Source organism: Hypanus sabinus, chromosome 10 (assembly GCF_030144855.1).
Source record: "Hypanus sabinus isolate sHypSab1 chromosome 10, sHypSab1.hap1, whole genome shotgun sequence".
Classification (NCBI taxonomy): Eukaryota; Metazoa; Chordata; class Chondrichthyes; order Myliobatiformes; family Dasyatidae; genus Hypanus; species Hypanus sabinus.
Window position 1 is genome coordinate 103,863,260 of NC_082715.1, and position 18,252 is coordinate 103,881,511.

The window sequence follows — 18,252 nt, forward strand, 5'->3', positions numbered from 1 at the left end:
GAATCTGGAAGGAAACTGGAGCACAAGGAGGACCCCCGTGCAGCCACAGAGAGTACGTACAAACTCCTTGCAGAGAGTGGCGAGAATTGAACTCCGGTCAATGATCACTCACAGCATAAAGCAATTGAAAGAGAGCGACCTTTGGGCAGCCTCTACCTTGGGCCATGGACAGATTGCATGTAATGTTGCCCTGGGTACTAGATGGCCAACGATGTGCAACAATGAGGAATTTCCTTGCTCTTTCTTTCAGTTGTTTTTAAGGTTCACATTATTGAAAATCAATATCCTAGTGTGGACACAGCATCAAGGTCACATCAATATTTTTATTCATCTATGGTATGAGTCTGTGAATAGAGCCAGGATGTATTATCCATTCCTAGTTGTCCTGGAAAAGTGGCTCTCAACTGCCTCCTTCAAAGTGACTGCTCTGTTAGGAGATTTTGACAATATTCCTGTGGGCTTAGAGTAGCACAAAAGCCAGGCAGGGTAATGATGGCAGATGCTTGAAATGGATGGATCTTTCTTGCTGTTATTGAAATACATCACATCTTTTCAGTGATAAGTGTGGCTGGTGGGTGGCAATGGATATGCATTGTCCATCTAGCCTTTTGTATGCTCTGTCCATTGAACAGCCTACCCGTTGTACCCATCAAGCATTACATAACGTGATTTAAAACTATTGTAACTATCATTTTCTTTGTCTATATAGCAATTTTTATTTTTTTAGATTGAAGTAAATCTTAATGATAGCAGACTGCATTGCAGTACTTATATGACGTGCCTTGGAGTCATTAGACATGAGCTTGCTTTAAACATTTCCAATGGGAAAATTTGTTGCACCAGAGAAAGAAGTGATGAATGGAGCTACACCCAAAATTATTCTGGAGTCAGTCTCTGACTAAGCTTGTGATTGGAAAGTCATTATGAGGGCCCTCCTTAACTGCCTCCTCCCAGGACTGAAGAGCTGTTCCCCAGATCACAATGTGAGTATGATCTTCACCACCTAACAGCACCAAGAGAAATGTAGGGTGCAGCAGTAGACGTTGCACATGGCCTACTTCCAGCCTGCAATGGACACCATGCCATAGTGATCTAGGCAAGTAACACATGACACAGGAAAACAAAAAGGAGTACAAATATCTGAAAAGGAAGCATGTTATACTAAGACAAGGAAGGAAAAAAGGCAAAGTATGGTTCCCATTAAAATGTGTTCTTGCATAAAGACCAGCTTTCCCTAATGATATTATTATTTTGGAGGACTTGTCTTGGGCCCAGCTCTTAAGTGTATTTACAAAGAAAGCATAGCAGTGTCTCTACTTCCTTAGGAGTTTGCAGAGATTTAGCATGACTTCTTAAACTTTGTTAAACTTCTATACGGTGGAGAGTATATTGACCAGCTACATGGAAACACCAATGCCCTTGAATAGAAAGTCCTACAAAAACTAGTGGATGCAGCCTAGTCCATCACGGGTAAAGGCTCTCCCCACCATTGAACACATCTACATACAAGGCTATTGTGGGAAAACAACATCCATCATCACCATCCAGACATTAGCTCCTCTTGCTGTTGCCATCAGGAAGAAGCTATATGAGCCTCAGGACTCACACCACCAGTTTCACTACCCCTCAACCATCAGGCTCTTGAACCAAATTCACACAGCTTCACTTGCCCTATTATTGAAATATTCCCAGACCCAATGGACTTCATCTCATGTACTCAATATTTATTGCTTATTTCTTCATCATTATTCTTTCTTTTTTGTATTTGCACAATTTGTTGTCTTCTACACGCTGGTTGACTACCCAAGTTGGGCAGTCTTTCATTGATTCTGCAATGGTTATTATTCTATAGATTTATTGAGTATGCCAACAAAAAATGAACCTTGGTTGTATATGGTAACATGTATGGACTTTGAAAATAAATTTACTTTAAACTTTGAATTTTTTCCTGAGCTGCTTGTCAGCATTCTTCTTTGAACCATTCACGAGCTGGAACGAAGTTGTTTGCTGACTTGGTTCCAATGAATGCTCAGCAATAGGTCTAGGGAACAGGTCTGGAGGAACTTAACCTGCAAAATATGTTCCATATGTCGTATTTAACTTCAGAAGCAGCTGAAACAATTTGCTACTATGTAAGTTAAACTAACCGTTTCCATGTTTTTGAAGTGAATAATATAGGAATGAATGCTTTTGTTGGCTCAGTATGAGAAGACTATTGAGGATGTGGCCAGAAGTTTACTTTGGGTGATAACACAAAAGATGTGCTATTAATCTGGTACCACATCCATGTCAATGGAATTGAAAATTGAATATGAGATGGGAGATATCACAGATGACTATATTAATATCACCCTTTCCAGGAGAACCAGGTAATAAATTCTGACACACCTTATTTGATATTGTTAAATACATTTTAAGAATAAACCTGGTGCATTCTTTAAAGGGTGATTTGACTGATTTCATCAAGCTATTAAAGAAGTCTAATGGTGAAAGGTAAATTATTTGTTCTCAACTTTCCATTATCATACATGTTAATTAACTAACATGGAAACATAGAAATTTGGACCAGAATTAGACCATTTGGCCCTGCAAGAATGTTTAATGACAGATACCCGATCTCAACAACATATTCCCATTCTTCCGCTCTGCCGTTTGATGCATTTAGTGTGTCAAAATTATATCTCTCTAAGTATATACAGTGACTTGGGCTTCACAGCTTTCTATGGTAGAGAATTTCTAAGTTCACCAAACCCTGAGCATATGTGTTAGGCTATGACTGTGATCCCTTATTCTAGTGCACGAGCCCAGGTAACATCCTTCCCACATTCAGTCCATCCAGTCCTGTCAGAATTGTGATTGTTTCAGTGAGATTCCCTCTCATTCTTTTGAATTATAATGATTCAATGTAATTTCTCCTTTTATGTCAATCCAGGCATTCCAAAAATGAGTCTGATAAAACTTTGCCACAATCCCTCTTTGGCAACAATATTCTGGCTTGTACAGTATAAGAGCAAAAATGTACACAATCCTCTAGATGTTGTCTCATGTGTAATTGTAGTAAAACATCCTTCTTCGTACATCCAGATCCTCTTGCCATGAAGTCTAAAGTACCATTTGTCTTCTCAACAGCTTGTTGCAGCAATATTTGCTTTCAATGCCCTACGAGAAGACAGACGGCAAGCGTGATCATCGGAAGAAGAAAGCCAAGTAAAGAGGGATCTCCCTGGTGTCTGTTTCAGGAAAGTCACTATGAGGGTCCTCCTCAACTGCCTCCTCCCAGGACAGATGAGCTATTTCCCCAGATCACAATGTGGATTCTGAACACACCACAATGCCAACGGAAAGGCAGGGTGCAGCAAGACATTGTACATGGCCTACTCCAACTTGGACTATGGAACATCATAATCACAATCAGTAGCCCACACAAGTCCATCTATATCCTTTATTTTCTCCATGATGGCATAGAAGTCATAACACTAATCAATAGGTCTATAACAGAGGCAATCTCATTGAAGGTTGGTGTCAATCAAGGCTGCGTCATGGTCCTAATTCTTTCCCTAATCTTTCTTGCTGTAGTGTTGACATCACATCCAATAAACTTCTCAGGAAGAAGCAGCTAATCTTCAAGACTAATGGGAAATTATTCAACATACTGCAGCTACCCTCCAGAACTAATGTCACCCAGCAGATGCATTTGGGCACACATCTTTAACTCATTTACTGAAGCATTTGAGACTGGTCAACCGCAAGCTGGAAGTCTTTAACAACTAGACTCAGATTGCCCTCCAACAATACAGGTTCATGACAAGACCCTGGAAAAAATGGACAACTTCTCATGTGTTAGGATGCCTCCCTTTGCAAGGACAGACAATGACAATATTCACCATTGTCTTCAATGCATGGGCAATTGAGGAAAATGGTACTGGAAGTTCAACACTGTCAGGCTTGGAACAAATGCTGGCACCTGGTTTACTGGACAGTAGTGATCCTTCCCCTGAGATTAGATACCCAGTGCAGGCATCTCTGGGCTCTGGAAAACTACATCCAAAGCTGAGTCCACATTACTCTAAAGTAATGTCCACATTACTCTAAAGTAAATAGTCCAACATTACTCTAAAGATCTTCATGCAGAACAATATATCTCCAGTATAAGGAACCTCATTTCATCAGTCAGCTATGCTGGTTAATCTTCCAAAACATGCTTTCCACTTCTAGTTCTGTTGAATGAGAACATTACCAAGTGAGAAGAGAACAAAATTTAGGGATGTGAACAAACTCACTTGAAGAAATGCAACATCCCCACTAGCTTCAGGGAACTTCTAGCCATAATTGCTCAAAGAGAAGAAGAGGCATATTAGATGGTACTAAGTACTTTGAGTATATGAAACAAAAATACAGAAAGATCCTGCATAAACCGCGGCAGGAGTGCACTAACTCACAGACTCATCAGCCTCCTGCCCTGTCAGCCTCACAGACTCACCAGCCTCCTGCCCTGTCAACCTCACAGACTCACCAGCATCCTGCCCTGTCAGCCTCACAGACTCACCAGCCTCCTGCCCTGTCAACCTCACAGACTCACCAGCCTCCTGCCCTGTCAACCTCACAGACTCACCAGCCTCCTGCCCTGTCAGCCTCACAGACTCACCAGCCTCCTGCCCTGTCAACCTCACAGACTCACCAGCCTCCTGCCCTGTCAGCCTCACAGACTCACCAGCCTCCTGCCCTGTCAACCTCACAGACTCACCAGCCTCCTGCCCTGTCAGCCTCACAGACTCACCAGCCTCCTGCCCTGTCAACCTCACAGACTCACCAGCCTCCTGCCCTGTCAGCCTCACAGACTCACCAGCCTCCTGCCCTGTCAGCCTCACAGACTCACCAGCCTCCTGCCCTGTCAACCTCACAGACTCACCAGCCTCCTGCCCTGTCAACCTCACAGACTCACCAGCCTCCTGCCCTGTCAGCCAGCTTCAGCCATATCTGCGGAAAAGTCTGCGAATCTCACCCTAGCCTGATTGCCAACTGCAAAATCCACAGATCTGGAATGGAAGTCCTCCTCAGTCTCAAAGAACTGCATTGGAGGAAGTTGTAGAAATATGCCCTGTTCCTTTTGTTCATCGTTTCTATTAATCCCTTTTTGTTTCTCTTGCCGAAGTGGATAGCTTCATATTCATCTACATGCACAGCACCTACAATATGTCCCCTACTTCAGTTGTTGAAAACCTTGAAACTTTCTTGCATCTTCAGCATAACTTGCAATCTCAGCATGTTTCATCTCATAGACAAACTTAGAAATATTAAGAGATGTTACATCTAGTTGTCTCATCCACATTATTGTCCACGATGTGAAAAACTGTGTCCCAAGCACTGATCTCTGTGGAACCCATTATTAATTATCTGGCACCATTAGAATCTCCTGTTTTATTTTAACTTTGTTTCCTGACTATCAATTAACTTTCTAGCCATACATGATAATGAATAGGAAAACACTAACAAATACTAATACTGGACCATGCTGCAACATGTGAACTGGTACTAAAAGCCAGATCAGTGAAGCTAGTACTCCTGATCAATTGTCTCTGCCTGAAAGGTTGACTGTTCATTCCTCTCCGTGGATGCTGCCTGACTTGCTGAGTGCCCTCAGTACTTGGGTTTGTTGCTCAAGACTTTCAGCTGCTGCAGGATCTCTTGTTTCTACTCAGCCTTTATAGCATAAATAGCAAAGCTGCACTGAGTGGGCAGAGCACAGTGACCGCATAATCAACAGGTCAGATTAAGCCTCTCCAGCCCAGCCACAGACAGTCAAGAATTATAGAGGATAATTAAACAGCTTTACACGCAAAGACATTAGCAATCATATTCAGCCAGAGCTGTCGAGTGCCATTGCTGAAGCCAAATTCAGCTAATTTTATTCACAACATGAAAAATCAGGAGTTAGTTGTGAACATGGGGAAAATGTCCTTGGTGTCAGCTGCAGATTGTGTCAGTACATCTGCAGAGTTGGCATATGCCACAGGATATAGAAAATTGCCTAGGTCTAACCACAAAAAAACAGCTCAAATCTAACCCAGCCAATAATTGTTCCAGCATAGGCAATGGCCCACATAGATGGAAGTGCTCTCAGATGGGACTTACTCACCAACAAGCTGTATACTGGAGTTGAGTCTGAATTTCACCTGGACAACTCCACTCCAGGCCTCAAGTCCAGCCTTGGTCCAAACATAGACAAAGAGCTGAAATAAATCCAGAGGTGAGGTGAGAATGACTGTCCTTGACAAGAAGGCAGCATTTGACCAAGTATGGCATGAAGGAACTCAGCAATAAAATGAGGTAATGGCCATCAAGGGGAATATACTCCATTGCTCAGAGTCACAATAGAAGATGGTTGTGGTCGTTGGAAAGCAATCATTCCAGCCCCAGCAGATTACTGCAACGGTTCCTCACAGCCTTAGTGCTTCATTGGGTAAATGCGCTTCTAGTATCAAATCAAATAGCCAGATTTCTGAACTTGGTTGACCAGCTTTGCTTGCTTCCAGTTGGAGATAAATATTGGAACATTCGGCTCTACATTGCTGAAATGTTGAATTATTGGTGGAAAAACATTTCAGCAAAATGTTAACTTATTTAGATTGCTACCCTATTCATAAATTCTGTCATTTGTCTAGCTACCATTCTTTCTTTTGCATCAGATTCCAGCATCTATTTTGTCCCCAATTTTATATGCCAAAGATGGTATTCAGTGAGTAGATTGACATCTTATCTGTGGATCAGCAGCTTTCTGTAGCATGCCAGTCAAAAGGTATCAAAATTGTTCAAATGTTTAACAATATTTGTTCACAAAGTATCATGTCTTTCAGCACAATATCATGGGTTGAAAGGCCTGTCCAGGGCTTGCTGTTCTGTGTTCACACTGGGCTTTAGGTTCCTCGTACAAATCCTCACCTTTACATTACAATTGCAGAAATTAACCCAAACTCTATTGTATCTAATATAAAACTCACATTACATGGTAGTTAATGACACATCAAATACATATATACATGTATAGCATCCAGTTCATGATTCCAATAAAAAGGGCTTAAGTAGGAAAGACCAAATCATAGAGCCACAGGAAAGTACAGCACAGAAACCACCCCTATGGTCCATCTGGTCTGTGCTGAACTATTTAAACTGCCTACTCCCATTGACCTACAACAAAACCATAGCCCTCCATGCCCCTACCATCTAAGTATCTGTCCAAAATTGTCTTTAACATTGAAATTGATCTTGCATGCACCACTTCTGCTGGCAGCTTGTTCCACACTCTCACAAGCAACTGTTCACCTGAAACATTTTACCTTTCACTCTTAACCCATGACCTCTAGTTGTAGTCCCACCTAACCTCAGATTTAAAGGCCTGCTTGCACTTAACCTATCTATACCCCTAATAGTTGTGTATACGTCCAGCAAATCTTCTCTCAATCTTCTATGTTCCAAAGAATAAAGTCCTAACCTATTCAATCTTCCCTTATAATTCAGATCCTCCAGACCCAGTAACATCCTTGTAAATTTTCTATGTGCTCTTTCAACCTTACATCTTTCCTGTAGGTAGGTGACCAAAACTGCACACATTAGGCTTCACCAATGTCTTCTACAACTTCAACATAACATCTCATCTGCTGTACTTAATACTTTGGTTTATAAAGGCCAATATGTCAAAAGCTTTCTTTACGACCATATCTACCTGTGACACCATTTTCAACGAAGGTTGCCTGTATGCAAAGTCCATGATGCTCAAGATTTTCTGAATATTATTATATTCTGATGGAAAGTACGTCCCTCAACACCTCTCTGGTGGAACCATCCGGCTGTCTCCTCTCTGAACTAGAGAGGTCATTTTGACTATGGGTTCCAATGCAAATAGAAAATTATTGTATTAGCTGATTGTTATTCCAAGCAAGGTCTGGGTGTAACTCCTTAGTTCAAAGGATGAACTGAGGGCCTGTACTTGCACAACAACTTCAAAATCACTCTCAATTTGTGACCGGAAGAAAGAGCAATGAACTCCCATTTGTTCTGCATCTCTTATAACATTGGGAAGTCCCGAGCTGTTGAAGTATAGCACTGAAACTTGGCTGACAACAGAAGCCCGCAAACAACAGTAATTTGTTTGTTGGCTTTGGTAAGAAGCAAAGGCACTAGGGAGAACTCCCTTGCTTTCCTTCAAAAAAAAATATACCTTGGGACTTTTTTTCCACCCACATAAAAGTACGCATTGACTGAAGGGAGATTTTTTCACTTGATGGTGTTTTCTGTGTCCACTGGGGCAACATCAGACCTACATTTGGGGGTTCCCCAGCCCTTCCTGTACAATTCAAAACAGGATCTTGCCCTGCAGAATAACAAGGGTGCCAAATGGGATCTAACCACCACGTGGTTTGGTGCACTGTTGCAGCATCATCTTGCTTATCCCCATCATCCGGAGATCCCTTTAGAGAACACTCATGGTTATTTTCCTTGAACTTGACACGCACCCAAACTCTTAGTGTAAAAACACAACCTCTGATTTGGAGCAATTAGAAAAGTAATTCATGCCAAGTATGATTCAGGAAGCACATGTAATTCTGGCATTTTACTTATTATTTGTAATCAATGAATATTTCTGCAGCTTAAATCCAAGTTCAAAGATGTGCTTTTTAGTCAGAATCAACGTGTACATTGTAGCTCTTGTTGGCCAGTTTGTGCTTTACAGAAATGTAGCCAAAATAAAGAAAACATACTTTAATATTCCTGAACACCAAAGACATGAAGGGTGATACTTAATGAGCAATTTAACCATTTCTATTACAAACGATACCTACAGCATTGGTTGAAAAATTACATTAAATCTGTGTCAGCACACACAATTAAATCTGTTATTGAATCAACATAACCTTATACTGTTACAATAAGAATGAAATTTTACTTAGATTTGCACATGTTTGTACATATTTCAAAATTTTTCAACACAAAATCTGAAATAAGATTTCTCTCTCTCTCTCTCTCTTTCAGTGTTTGTACTGATATCGATAACAATCTGTTCAGGCTATGATTCTCTATTATTTCTGATGCAGAACAACACCAGGTGATTTATAGATTCTATCCAGGGCTGACATCTCAGCTCAAACACCTGGTTCTATTTAGCACTAGAATGAGGGCTCTAATATAACAAAAACCAAGAGCACACAGAGTTACAGAAGAAATGCTCTTCTTTAACCAGCATTGATACGACGGCCAGACAGTGTAAATGAAGCCTATTTGGTCCATCAATTGCCCGTTGAAGAAGAGACGTCCAACCTAGCCTATCTTCTAGCAAATAAATCTGTAGCCCTGCAGATCAGGGCTCTTCAAGTACAGGTCCAAGTACTGTGCAAATGTGATGAAGATTACTGTTTCACTCTTTAGGCAGCAGGTTTGGAACCCCCACATGACCTTTTAGGGATGAAATAGATCCCTTTTTCCCCCTTTAATCTTTCTAGCAAGCATTTTCAACACCCTGCCCCTCTGGTGTAGACCCTCCTGACAAAGGAAAGAGATCCTTTCTACTTGCCTGATCTGACCCTTCCATAATTTTACTTACTTCGGTTTCCTCAGCCTCCTCTATTCCAAAGGAAATAAACTCTTCATAGCTACAAGACCTGCAGAAACTGTAACTGTGGTAGATACCATTTTGATTAGTTTTTACAGCAGTCATTCACGGAAAAGAAAAGTGCAACTGCTTTCATCTGTAATATGAATTAGTGGATTCAGGCAACATGCAAGTTGTGTCAGAAAAAAGCAAATCATTTCAATATTTTATTCATCAAGTAGAGAGTAGCTAATTCAAGGTTTATGAATATGATGTTCAAAGAGGAAACTAGATATCCACAGGCTGTGTTACTTCAACACTTAAAAAAATATAAATGAATATTTTACAGACTGAAACCCAATAACATGAACCTGAATTATCACTGAATAGATGAAAATGTAAACAGATTAGAAAGGAGCTGAGCACATTGAATGCAACAGACTACTAGATGTAATCTTCTGCATGAGTCATCAATAAGGCAGTGTTCTATTTTAATATATTATGCTTCTTTTTAATTGAGTTCAAAAGCTCTTCACACCTTGCAGGCTATTTGATGAAATTTAAATACACTTAATTGCTATTTTCATTTCTGTTGCCATGAATGGCGATGTTAGTTTATGACGATACCACTAAAATTGCAATGTGATTATAACCTTTAAATCACTGGCAGTAAATTGCATTAAATGAAGTAATTCTAATGATGAGAAGTTATGAAAGATTTCACTAGAAATATTATTCTCGCAGATCGATTGTGCACGGCATAGCCCCACATAACATTAATTCTGAAATAATCTTGTTTCAGAGGTTTATTTTTTAAAAATATAGATCCTTAATTTTAACTGATATCTGAGAGTAATGGCCTTTGTAACAGTATCCCATGACATTTATATTTATCCCTGTTATTCTGATCCAGTGTCTTAGCTGTCAGATTAAAGCAGTGACATTGAGGTAATTGCTCATTCAGGGGAACTGCAGAATAATAGACAGAAATTGCAATAAAATTAAATTTTCTTACCCGCTTTTTTAAAAACTGAAATGCAGAACATTTGGTGACTGAAAAGCCAGCTATTGTCCTATTTTTCATCTTCAGAAACCTGCAATGAAGCAGCACTCCGGCTCCAGCTTGCTAAATCTGCTTAGTCAGTACAACTGCTTTTCTCCATTCTCCACACTAACAGTCATTTGTGAAATGAAGAGGAACTGTTCAGCAGTTGATAATGATGGGACTCCCTGAAGCCCAGGTGGGTTTTTTTGCCTCCTCGCGGATGTAATGCATCAGTATCTCAATCCATTTCTGTGCCCCAACATGACAGCCTATTAAGTCACAGCACAGAGTTCATTATGAAATAAAATCACTATACAGCCGGGTATGTGCCAGGAAAGTGATTCAATTGCCTCACTTATAGCAGGCAATGCAAATGAAGGCAGCTCAGGCTTCCTTGAGCGCTGTGTTGCTTTATCTCATTCTGCTGTTCTCTCACAGAGAATGCAGCTCTTCAGCTTCCTTCAAGGGTTTCTCATGAGCCCCAGGGGTGATTGAGAGCACAAGTAACAACAAGCTGGCAAAGACAAAACACAACAAGAGGAGCATTTGTGGAAAAATTCTAAGAAGTGTAATCAGATACAAAAGGTATTCAGAATTTCACGGAGACGGATCTTAAATGATCCTTTCATTTAGCAAGATTCCTTCCATTTCTGCTACCAGAACGATGGATCATTTCATTGTGGTAGTGCCAGCAAATGCTTGTTATTACTGTTTAAAGGCATAGCTTCACCAGAAGGTATCCTGCCTAAAAAGGTTATTCCTTTCTAATAACAAACACATTAGTCACAAAGGTGTATTCCATTTGTACTAAAGCTACAAATTGTATTTAATAGCTGTAAAAAGTTGTAACTCTATAGTGCCCAACCTTCATTTTCTCTCAGGTACTATTTACATAATCACAAACACAATAATAGTTCTCTTTTATTATTTGCAAGAATAAACAATATGTCATAGCAGTTCACCAAATTTTAAAATAGAATATTTACTGATTTTTTTGGAACAATATACAATTTTTAGGAGTGATAGAGTCCTACTGTATAAAGAAAGACCTTTCGGCCCACAACATCCATGTTGATTCATCAAGTCTCTATCTATATCAAGCTCGGTAAGTGCCTGGGCCAAAGCAAGCTGAGCCCAACTGATTGGTCAATAATAAGTCATTTACTGAAATGCATGGTCCACTCATTTTAGTAATTACGGGTGGCAGATTTGACTTTACCAATGAGAGCACGAATAAATATTAAGAAAAATATGGATGAAAAATGAGGGCAGCATGTTCTTCTAAATACTTCACAAAAAGCAAGTTTAGATAATTTGTATTTAATTACTGTGTTAACTCTTTATAAAATCAATGATATTTATAAAGAAATAGATACCTGTTGATAGAAGATTGGATCAGGAATTATGATTGAAATAGTCAACATACAAAAATGTGTCATTCTAATTTCTTCAATCTAATTAATATAACACAAAAATATAATAATATTAAATTAATAATCTTGTTCTGAAAAAGCAGATGGATTAATTCTTTATAAATTTAATTCTTCAAGAATGTTCAATCAAAAAAGGGAAGAGTATTTACTGACTTCCTACAGCTGATATTTGTTCACCCATTATAATGGGTCAGATTCATACAAGTTATATGTACAATTATGGTACTAGTCACATGCTCAATTGAGCAACCCCATTGTTAGTCATGTTAATAAGAGATTGAAATTCTGTAAGCCATCTTTATCTTCAATCACTACTGCTCACTTAGCGTGAATAGGTTTAAGGTAGGAAGTCGGGAACGTCTTTTGGAATTCCAACTGCATGGTATGAAGAGGATATATTTGGTAAGACAACAGCTATTGGTGACTTAACACTTTGGCTACACAGGAATCTCTCCCTAGTCCTGAATAGGAAAATATTGCATGGGCTTCTTGTGAGACTTGCCTCCTGGTTTGCATGGAATCAGTTCTGATGTGGTTAAACACATTGGTACTGCTATTTTTGAACGGATATTTAGCCAATACCATTCCTCAGACTGAATAACACTTACTACCAGATGTGTCCGTTGTGCAGAGGGGTACTAAGTTTCATTGTTGATGGGAAAACTTGTGCTCTACACAGCTCCTCATTGTTTTGAAACCCAGTTGTACATCATGAAACTGCAGTTACCTCTATTCTAAATTCCTCCTGCAAGGCACTAAATATATCAACTGTATATTTTTAGGTAAACCTAGTTGGACTCTATGTTCCTGCTCATGGTTCTGGAAAATACCATGAGTTGTGCCTCCTCCTAGCTCATGAACATTTTTCTCCGTGTATTGATGTGAGGGGCAGTTAAAATGGATGCTCTAACCCTCTCTCAGGCTCTCATACCAGTGCTGTTCCTGTCTCCGTGACTGCTCTTTCAATCACACATTGATTTCTGAAAACTGCAGACTGATAAACAATGACACCCAATCGAAACTATATTATGAGTGTAGCCCTTCCCTCATTAATTCATCCTTATCTGGTCACTTCACTTTTATAGGTAAGCCTGAAGTGGCTTATATGCACAGAAATTGTATCCCTCTATTTCAGTTTGTCAAATTTCTGTACAACAGATATGAGAATCAAGAGAAGGTGGTCAGAGGAATGAGTTGGGCCCAAATTTGTCTTAATTGTAACATAGTAGCTCTATTTCTCTCAGGGAAGGTGTCAGAATGATCCAAATATGCAAAAGAAGCTGCAAAGAGGAGATAATCCTGCATCAAGACCTCCCCATCATCAGTACTATCAGCAAAAAGGTAAACGTCATCAAAGACCTCGCTACCTGGACCATACCATCCTCTCACAGCTCCTGTAGGGCAGGAGGTACAGACACCTGAAGTCTCACACCAACTGAAGAGACACACTCAATATTTTGAGGAATGAAAATTTTGGGGGGTTTTTTTGAGGAATGAAAATCACTGTTTTTGCTCTCTTTGTGCACTACTTATTTAATTTACTTTTTAATACCCATTTGTTATTGTAGTTTAGTTTTATGTATTGCATTGTACTGCTGTAAAGCAGCAAATTTTACAATATACTGTATGTCAGTGATACTAAACCTGATTGTGAGGTCTTTCCTGTAACAGGTCAACTAAAAGAGTACACCATACTCCAAGTGCAGCCTCACTCACATCCAGTACAACTGAAACACAATGCCCAAACTCCAGTCCCCAGTGCTCTGTACTGATGAAGGCCAGGACGCCAAATACTTCCTGCACCACCCCATCTACCTATCACACTGACTTCAGCAAACAATGTACGTGTACTTCTGGTTAGGAGCTAGCTCCAGACAAATCTCACAAGGTAGCACCATAGTGTAGCAGTTAGCATCAAAATCTACAGCACTTGGGGTTCAAATGCTACCGTTGTTTGCAAGGTGTTTGTACGTTTTTCCATGACTGCGAGGGTTTCCTCTGGTTTCTTCCCACATTCCAAAGGACGTACAGTTAATGTTAGGATTAGTGAGTTGTGGGCATACTACATTAATGTGGCAACACTGGTGGGCTGTCCCCAGGACAATCCTCGCACTGTTTAGTCACTGAGGCAAAGCAACATGTTTCACTGTATGTTTCGATGGACATGTGACAAATACAGCCCATCATCTATGTCAGAATGTTTCCCAACCTAGTGAAGCTGCAAAGCAGAACTATACTCATGCTACACATGGGCAGCAAAATAGAATAATGGTGATTAGCACAATGCTTTACAGTACAGGCGACCCCGGTTTAATTCACACCGCTGCCTGTAAGGATTTTGTACGTTCTCCTTATGACTGCCTGGGTTTCCTCCAGGTGCTCCGGTTTCCAAAGAGGCACTGGTTGTTAGGCTAATTGATCATTGTAAATCATCCCAGTAGGCTAGTGTTAAATTGGGGGTACTGCTGGGCAGCATGGCTTGAAAGGCCAGAAGGGCCCATTCTATGCTGTACTTCAATAAATAAATAAATAGTGAGCGCAGCATCCAAACAATAACGCGAAGGAATCTTAAAGCATATGCCCCATATCAAAGCTCTATAATTAATCATGAATGATGATGAACAATTAAACAGCTAACAAAAGGAGCTGACTACAAGAACATCCTTACCCTTAATGACAGCAGGCCCCAGTATGTGAGTGGTAAAGACTAAATTGAAGAATTTGCAACTGTTTTAGTCAGAATAGCCAAGTAGACGGTCCAGATGCTATAGGAGCATTAGGGGATTACAAATGAAGCAGGGAGGAACCAATATCCTTGCAGGGAAATTTGCTAGTGCTACACAGGAGAGGATAGAATCGGAGCAGAAGCAAGTCATGGGATAAAGCAGCAGTCAGTGAAAGCAAAGGTAGTAACCAGGATAGCTAAGCACACAGCAACAGCTCAAATAAACTTCAATGCTTGAGGTTTAGCAGGTAAGGCAGATGAGCTCAGAGGGTGAAGGGTAAACCAGGCATACTTAGGGAATCTTGGCTGTTGGGAAATATTGAGGCTCTGGTCAAGAAAAATAGGAAGCATACATTGGGTTTAGGAGGTTGGGGATGAGCAAACCCTTGATGATTACAAAAATATAAAGAGGGAAATCAGCAGACCAAAGAGATGGTAATGAGATGAATCTGGCAGGTAAGGTTAAGGGAAATCCCAAGAGGTTCAATATCTATATTAAGAATAAAAGGAAGTGAGTGGGTCCCCATAGACATCTGCAGAGCCACCTATATCTCTCGCAGTCGGAATGGTGGGATTTTTAATATGTACAAAAAGGATGGATGAACTCAGCAGGTCGGGCAACATCCGTTGAAAGGAGCAGTCAACGTTTCAGGCCGAGACCCTTCATCAGGACTAAAGAAGGAGGGAGCAGGGGCCTATAAAGAAGGTGGGGGGAGGGTGGAATGTGCCAGGTGAAAAACCAATCAGAGGAAAGATCAAGGGGTGGGGGAGGGCAAGCAGGGAGAGGATAGGCAGGAGAGGTGAAGAATGAATCTAAGGGGAAAACACTATGGGTAGTAGAAGGTGGCAGAGTCATGAGAGGCGATAGGCAGCTAGAAGAGGAGACAGAGTGAAGGTGGGATGGGGGAAGGAAGACGGAGGGAATTACCAGAAGTTGGAGAATTCGATGTTCATACTAAGGGGCTGGAGACTACCCAGACGGTATATGAGATGTTGTTCCTCCAACCTGAGTCTGGCCTCATCATGGCAGTAGAGGAGGCCATGTGTGGACATATCCGAATGAGAATGTGAAGGAGAGTTGAAGTGAGTGGCAGGCGGGAGGTCCTGTCTGTTGTGGCGGACGGAGCATAGGTGCTCCACGAAGCGGTCCCCCAATCTGCGTCGGGTCTCGCCGATGTAGAGGAGGCTGCACCAGAAGCACTGGACACAATAGATGACCCCAACAGACTCACAAGTGAAGTATTGCCTCACCTGGAAGGACTGTTTGGGGCCCTGAATGGTGGTAAGAGAGGTGGTGTAGGGACAGGTGTAGCACTTATGCTTGCAAGGATAAGTGTCAGGTGGGAGATCTGTGGGGAGGGACGTGTGGACCAGGCAGTTGCAGAGGGAACAATCCCAGCGAAAAGCAGAGAGGGGTAGAGAGGGAAAGATGCCCTTAGTGGTGGGGTCCTGTTGAAGGTGGCGGAAGTTGCGGAGGATAATATGCTGGATCCGGAGGCTGGTGGGGTAATAGGTGAGGACAAGGGGGACATGGTCCCTGTTGTGGTGTTTCTCCTTGGTATTTACTGGGAAGAAAATGGTGGTTTCTCAAGAGATGGGAGAAACAAGTGGAACTGTTTAGAGGATGTTCATACCACTACTTACCCAAGAGGAAGGACAGGATCTATCAGCATTTGGATAAGCAGGGTCTGATTAGGAGGAGACAGCATGGCTTTATATGTATGAAGTCATGCTTGATGAATCTTTTGAAGAATTAACCAAAAAGGTAGATGAGGGTAGGGGAATGGATGTAGTCTATTTAGTCTAGCAAGGCCTTCAACAAGGTTCCACATGGAATCCTGAGAGAGCCAGTTCAGTGGATTTAAAATTGGCTTGGATGTAGAAAGCAGAGGGTGGTGGTTGAAGGTTGTTCTCAGAATGGAGGTATGTGTATCATATCTAGTGGTGTGCCACAGAAATCTGTGTTGGGACCCTTGTTATTCATTATTTATATAAACTAATAGGCAAGGATTTACCCATAAATATGCAGATTACACAAAATTAAGAGGTATTGTTGATATTGAATAAGGTTATCTTATATTGCAAGGAGATCTTGATCAGTTAGGGAAGTGAACTGAGGAGAGGCAAATGGATTTCAATACAGATAAATGTGATATGATGAATTCTGAGATATCAAACCAGTTTAGGATTTATACTATGAATTGTAAGGTGCTAGAGAGTGCAATGGAACAGGATTTAGGAGTGTACATTTGTAGGTTATTGGTAGATGGGTGGTGAAAGAGGCATTTAGCATGCTGGCTTTCAACAGTCAGGCTATTGATTATAGGACCTGGGACATTAAGTTGCAGTTCTATAAATCATTAGTGACACCACTTTTGGAGTACTGTATACAGTGTTGATCATCCTGTTATTGGGAAGATATAGTTAAATTGGAAAAGTGCAAAATAGATTCTTGAAGATGTTGCCCAGATTAGAGGACCTAAGTTATAGGAAGAGATTCTTAGGCTAGGACTTCATTCCTTGGAATGAGGGGTGAACTTACAAAAATGTTTACAATTATGAGAGGCATAGCCATGGTGGGCATTGGCAACCTTTACCCCAGGGTAGGGGAGTCTAAAATTAGGGGATTATAGGTGAGAGAGGAAAGATTTAAATGTGACCAGAGGGGCAACATTCTTCACACAGAGGTTGGTGAACATGTGGTACGAACTGTGAGAAGACGTGGTTGATACAGGTACAATAGTATCACTTAAGCAGCACGCAGGTGTGGCTTAGAGGAATACGCAGAAAATTGAGACCGACTGTCTGGCACTATGGTTGACATGGACTGATTGGGCTGAAAGGGCTGTATCCATGTTATACTGCTCTGATTCTCAAGGGGGAGGTAAAAGAGCGGGGGGGGGTGATATTGATCAGGGAGCAGGGAGCAGTATTTAAAATATTCTTGGGGAATATCCTGTAAGGCTACATATATGGCTAAAACTTAGAAACTGGAAGAGGGTTACTAGTCTTGCGGACTTTAGAAAAGCCTTTCACAAAGTCTTCCATAGTAGGCTGATCTGGAAGATTAAATAACATAGAATCCAAGGTGAGCTAGTCAACAGGATGCAAAATTGGTTTGATGGAAGGAGACAGCGGGTGGAAAGCTAAGAGTTATTTCCAGACCGAAGGTCTATGGTGATCCATGGCTTGCTGGAGGTCAGTGAAAAAAGTTGTGTAAGATTACAACAGGACTGAGAAGTAGACAAAGGAAGAGTAGACAGAACTTAACTCAGTAAAGTGAGAAGTGATGCATTTTGGGAAGTTAAGGTAAGGCAGGACATACACAGAGAATGTCAAGGCCAAGGTGAGTGTTGCAGAACAGAGAGGCCTAGGGTTACAAGTACATAATTTCCTGAATATAAGACTCACAAGAATGTTGCTGGGGTGATAGAGTCTGAGTTAAAAGACATTGAATTTGCTGGAA

The 18,252-nt window shown here is 40.9% G+C and overlaps 1 protein-coding gene across 1 annotated transcript in view; it reads right to left on the bottom strand.

The window, feature by feature from the left end:
* LOC132401342 (uncharacterized) overlaps positions 1–18,252 on the bottom strand; it is a 134,251-nt gene that overhangs the window by 80,524 nt on the left and 35,475 nt on the right. Inside the window, exon 2 of the mRNA XM_059983471.1 lies at positions 10,599–11,142. Coding sequence (XP_059839454.1) covers positions 10,599–10,667 — 69 coding nt within the window. The 5' untranslated portion in view covers positions 10,668–11,142. The remainder of the gene's footprint in view (positions 1–10,598; positions 11,143–18,252) is intronic.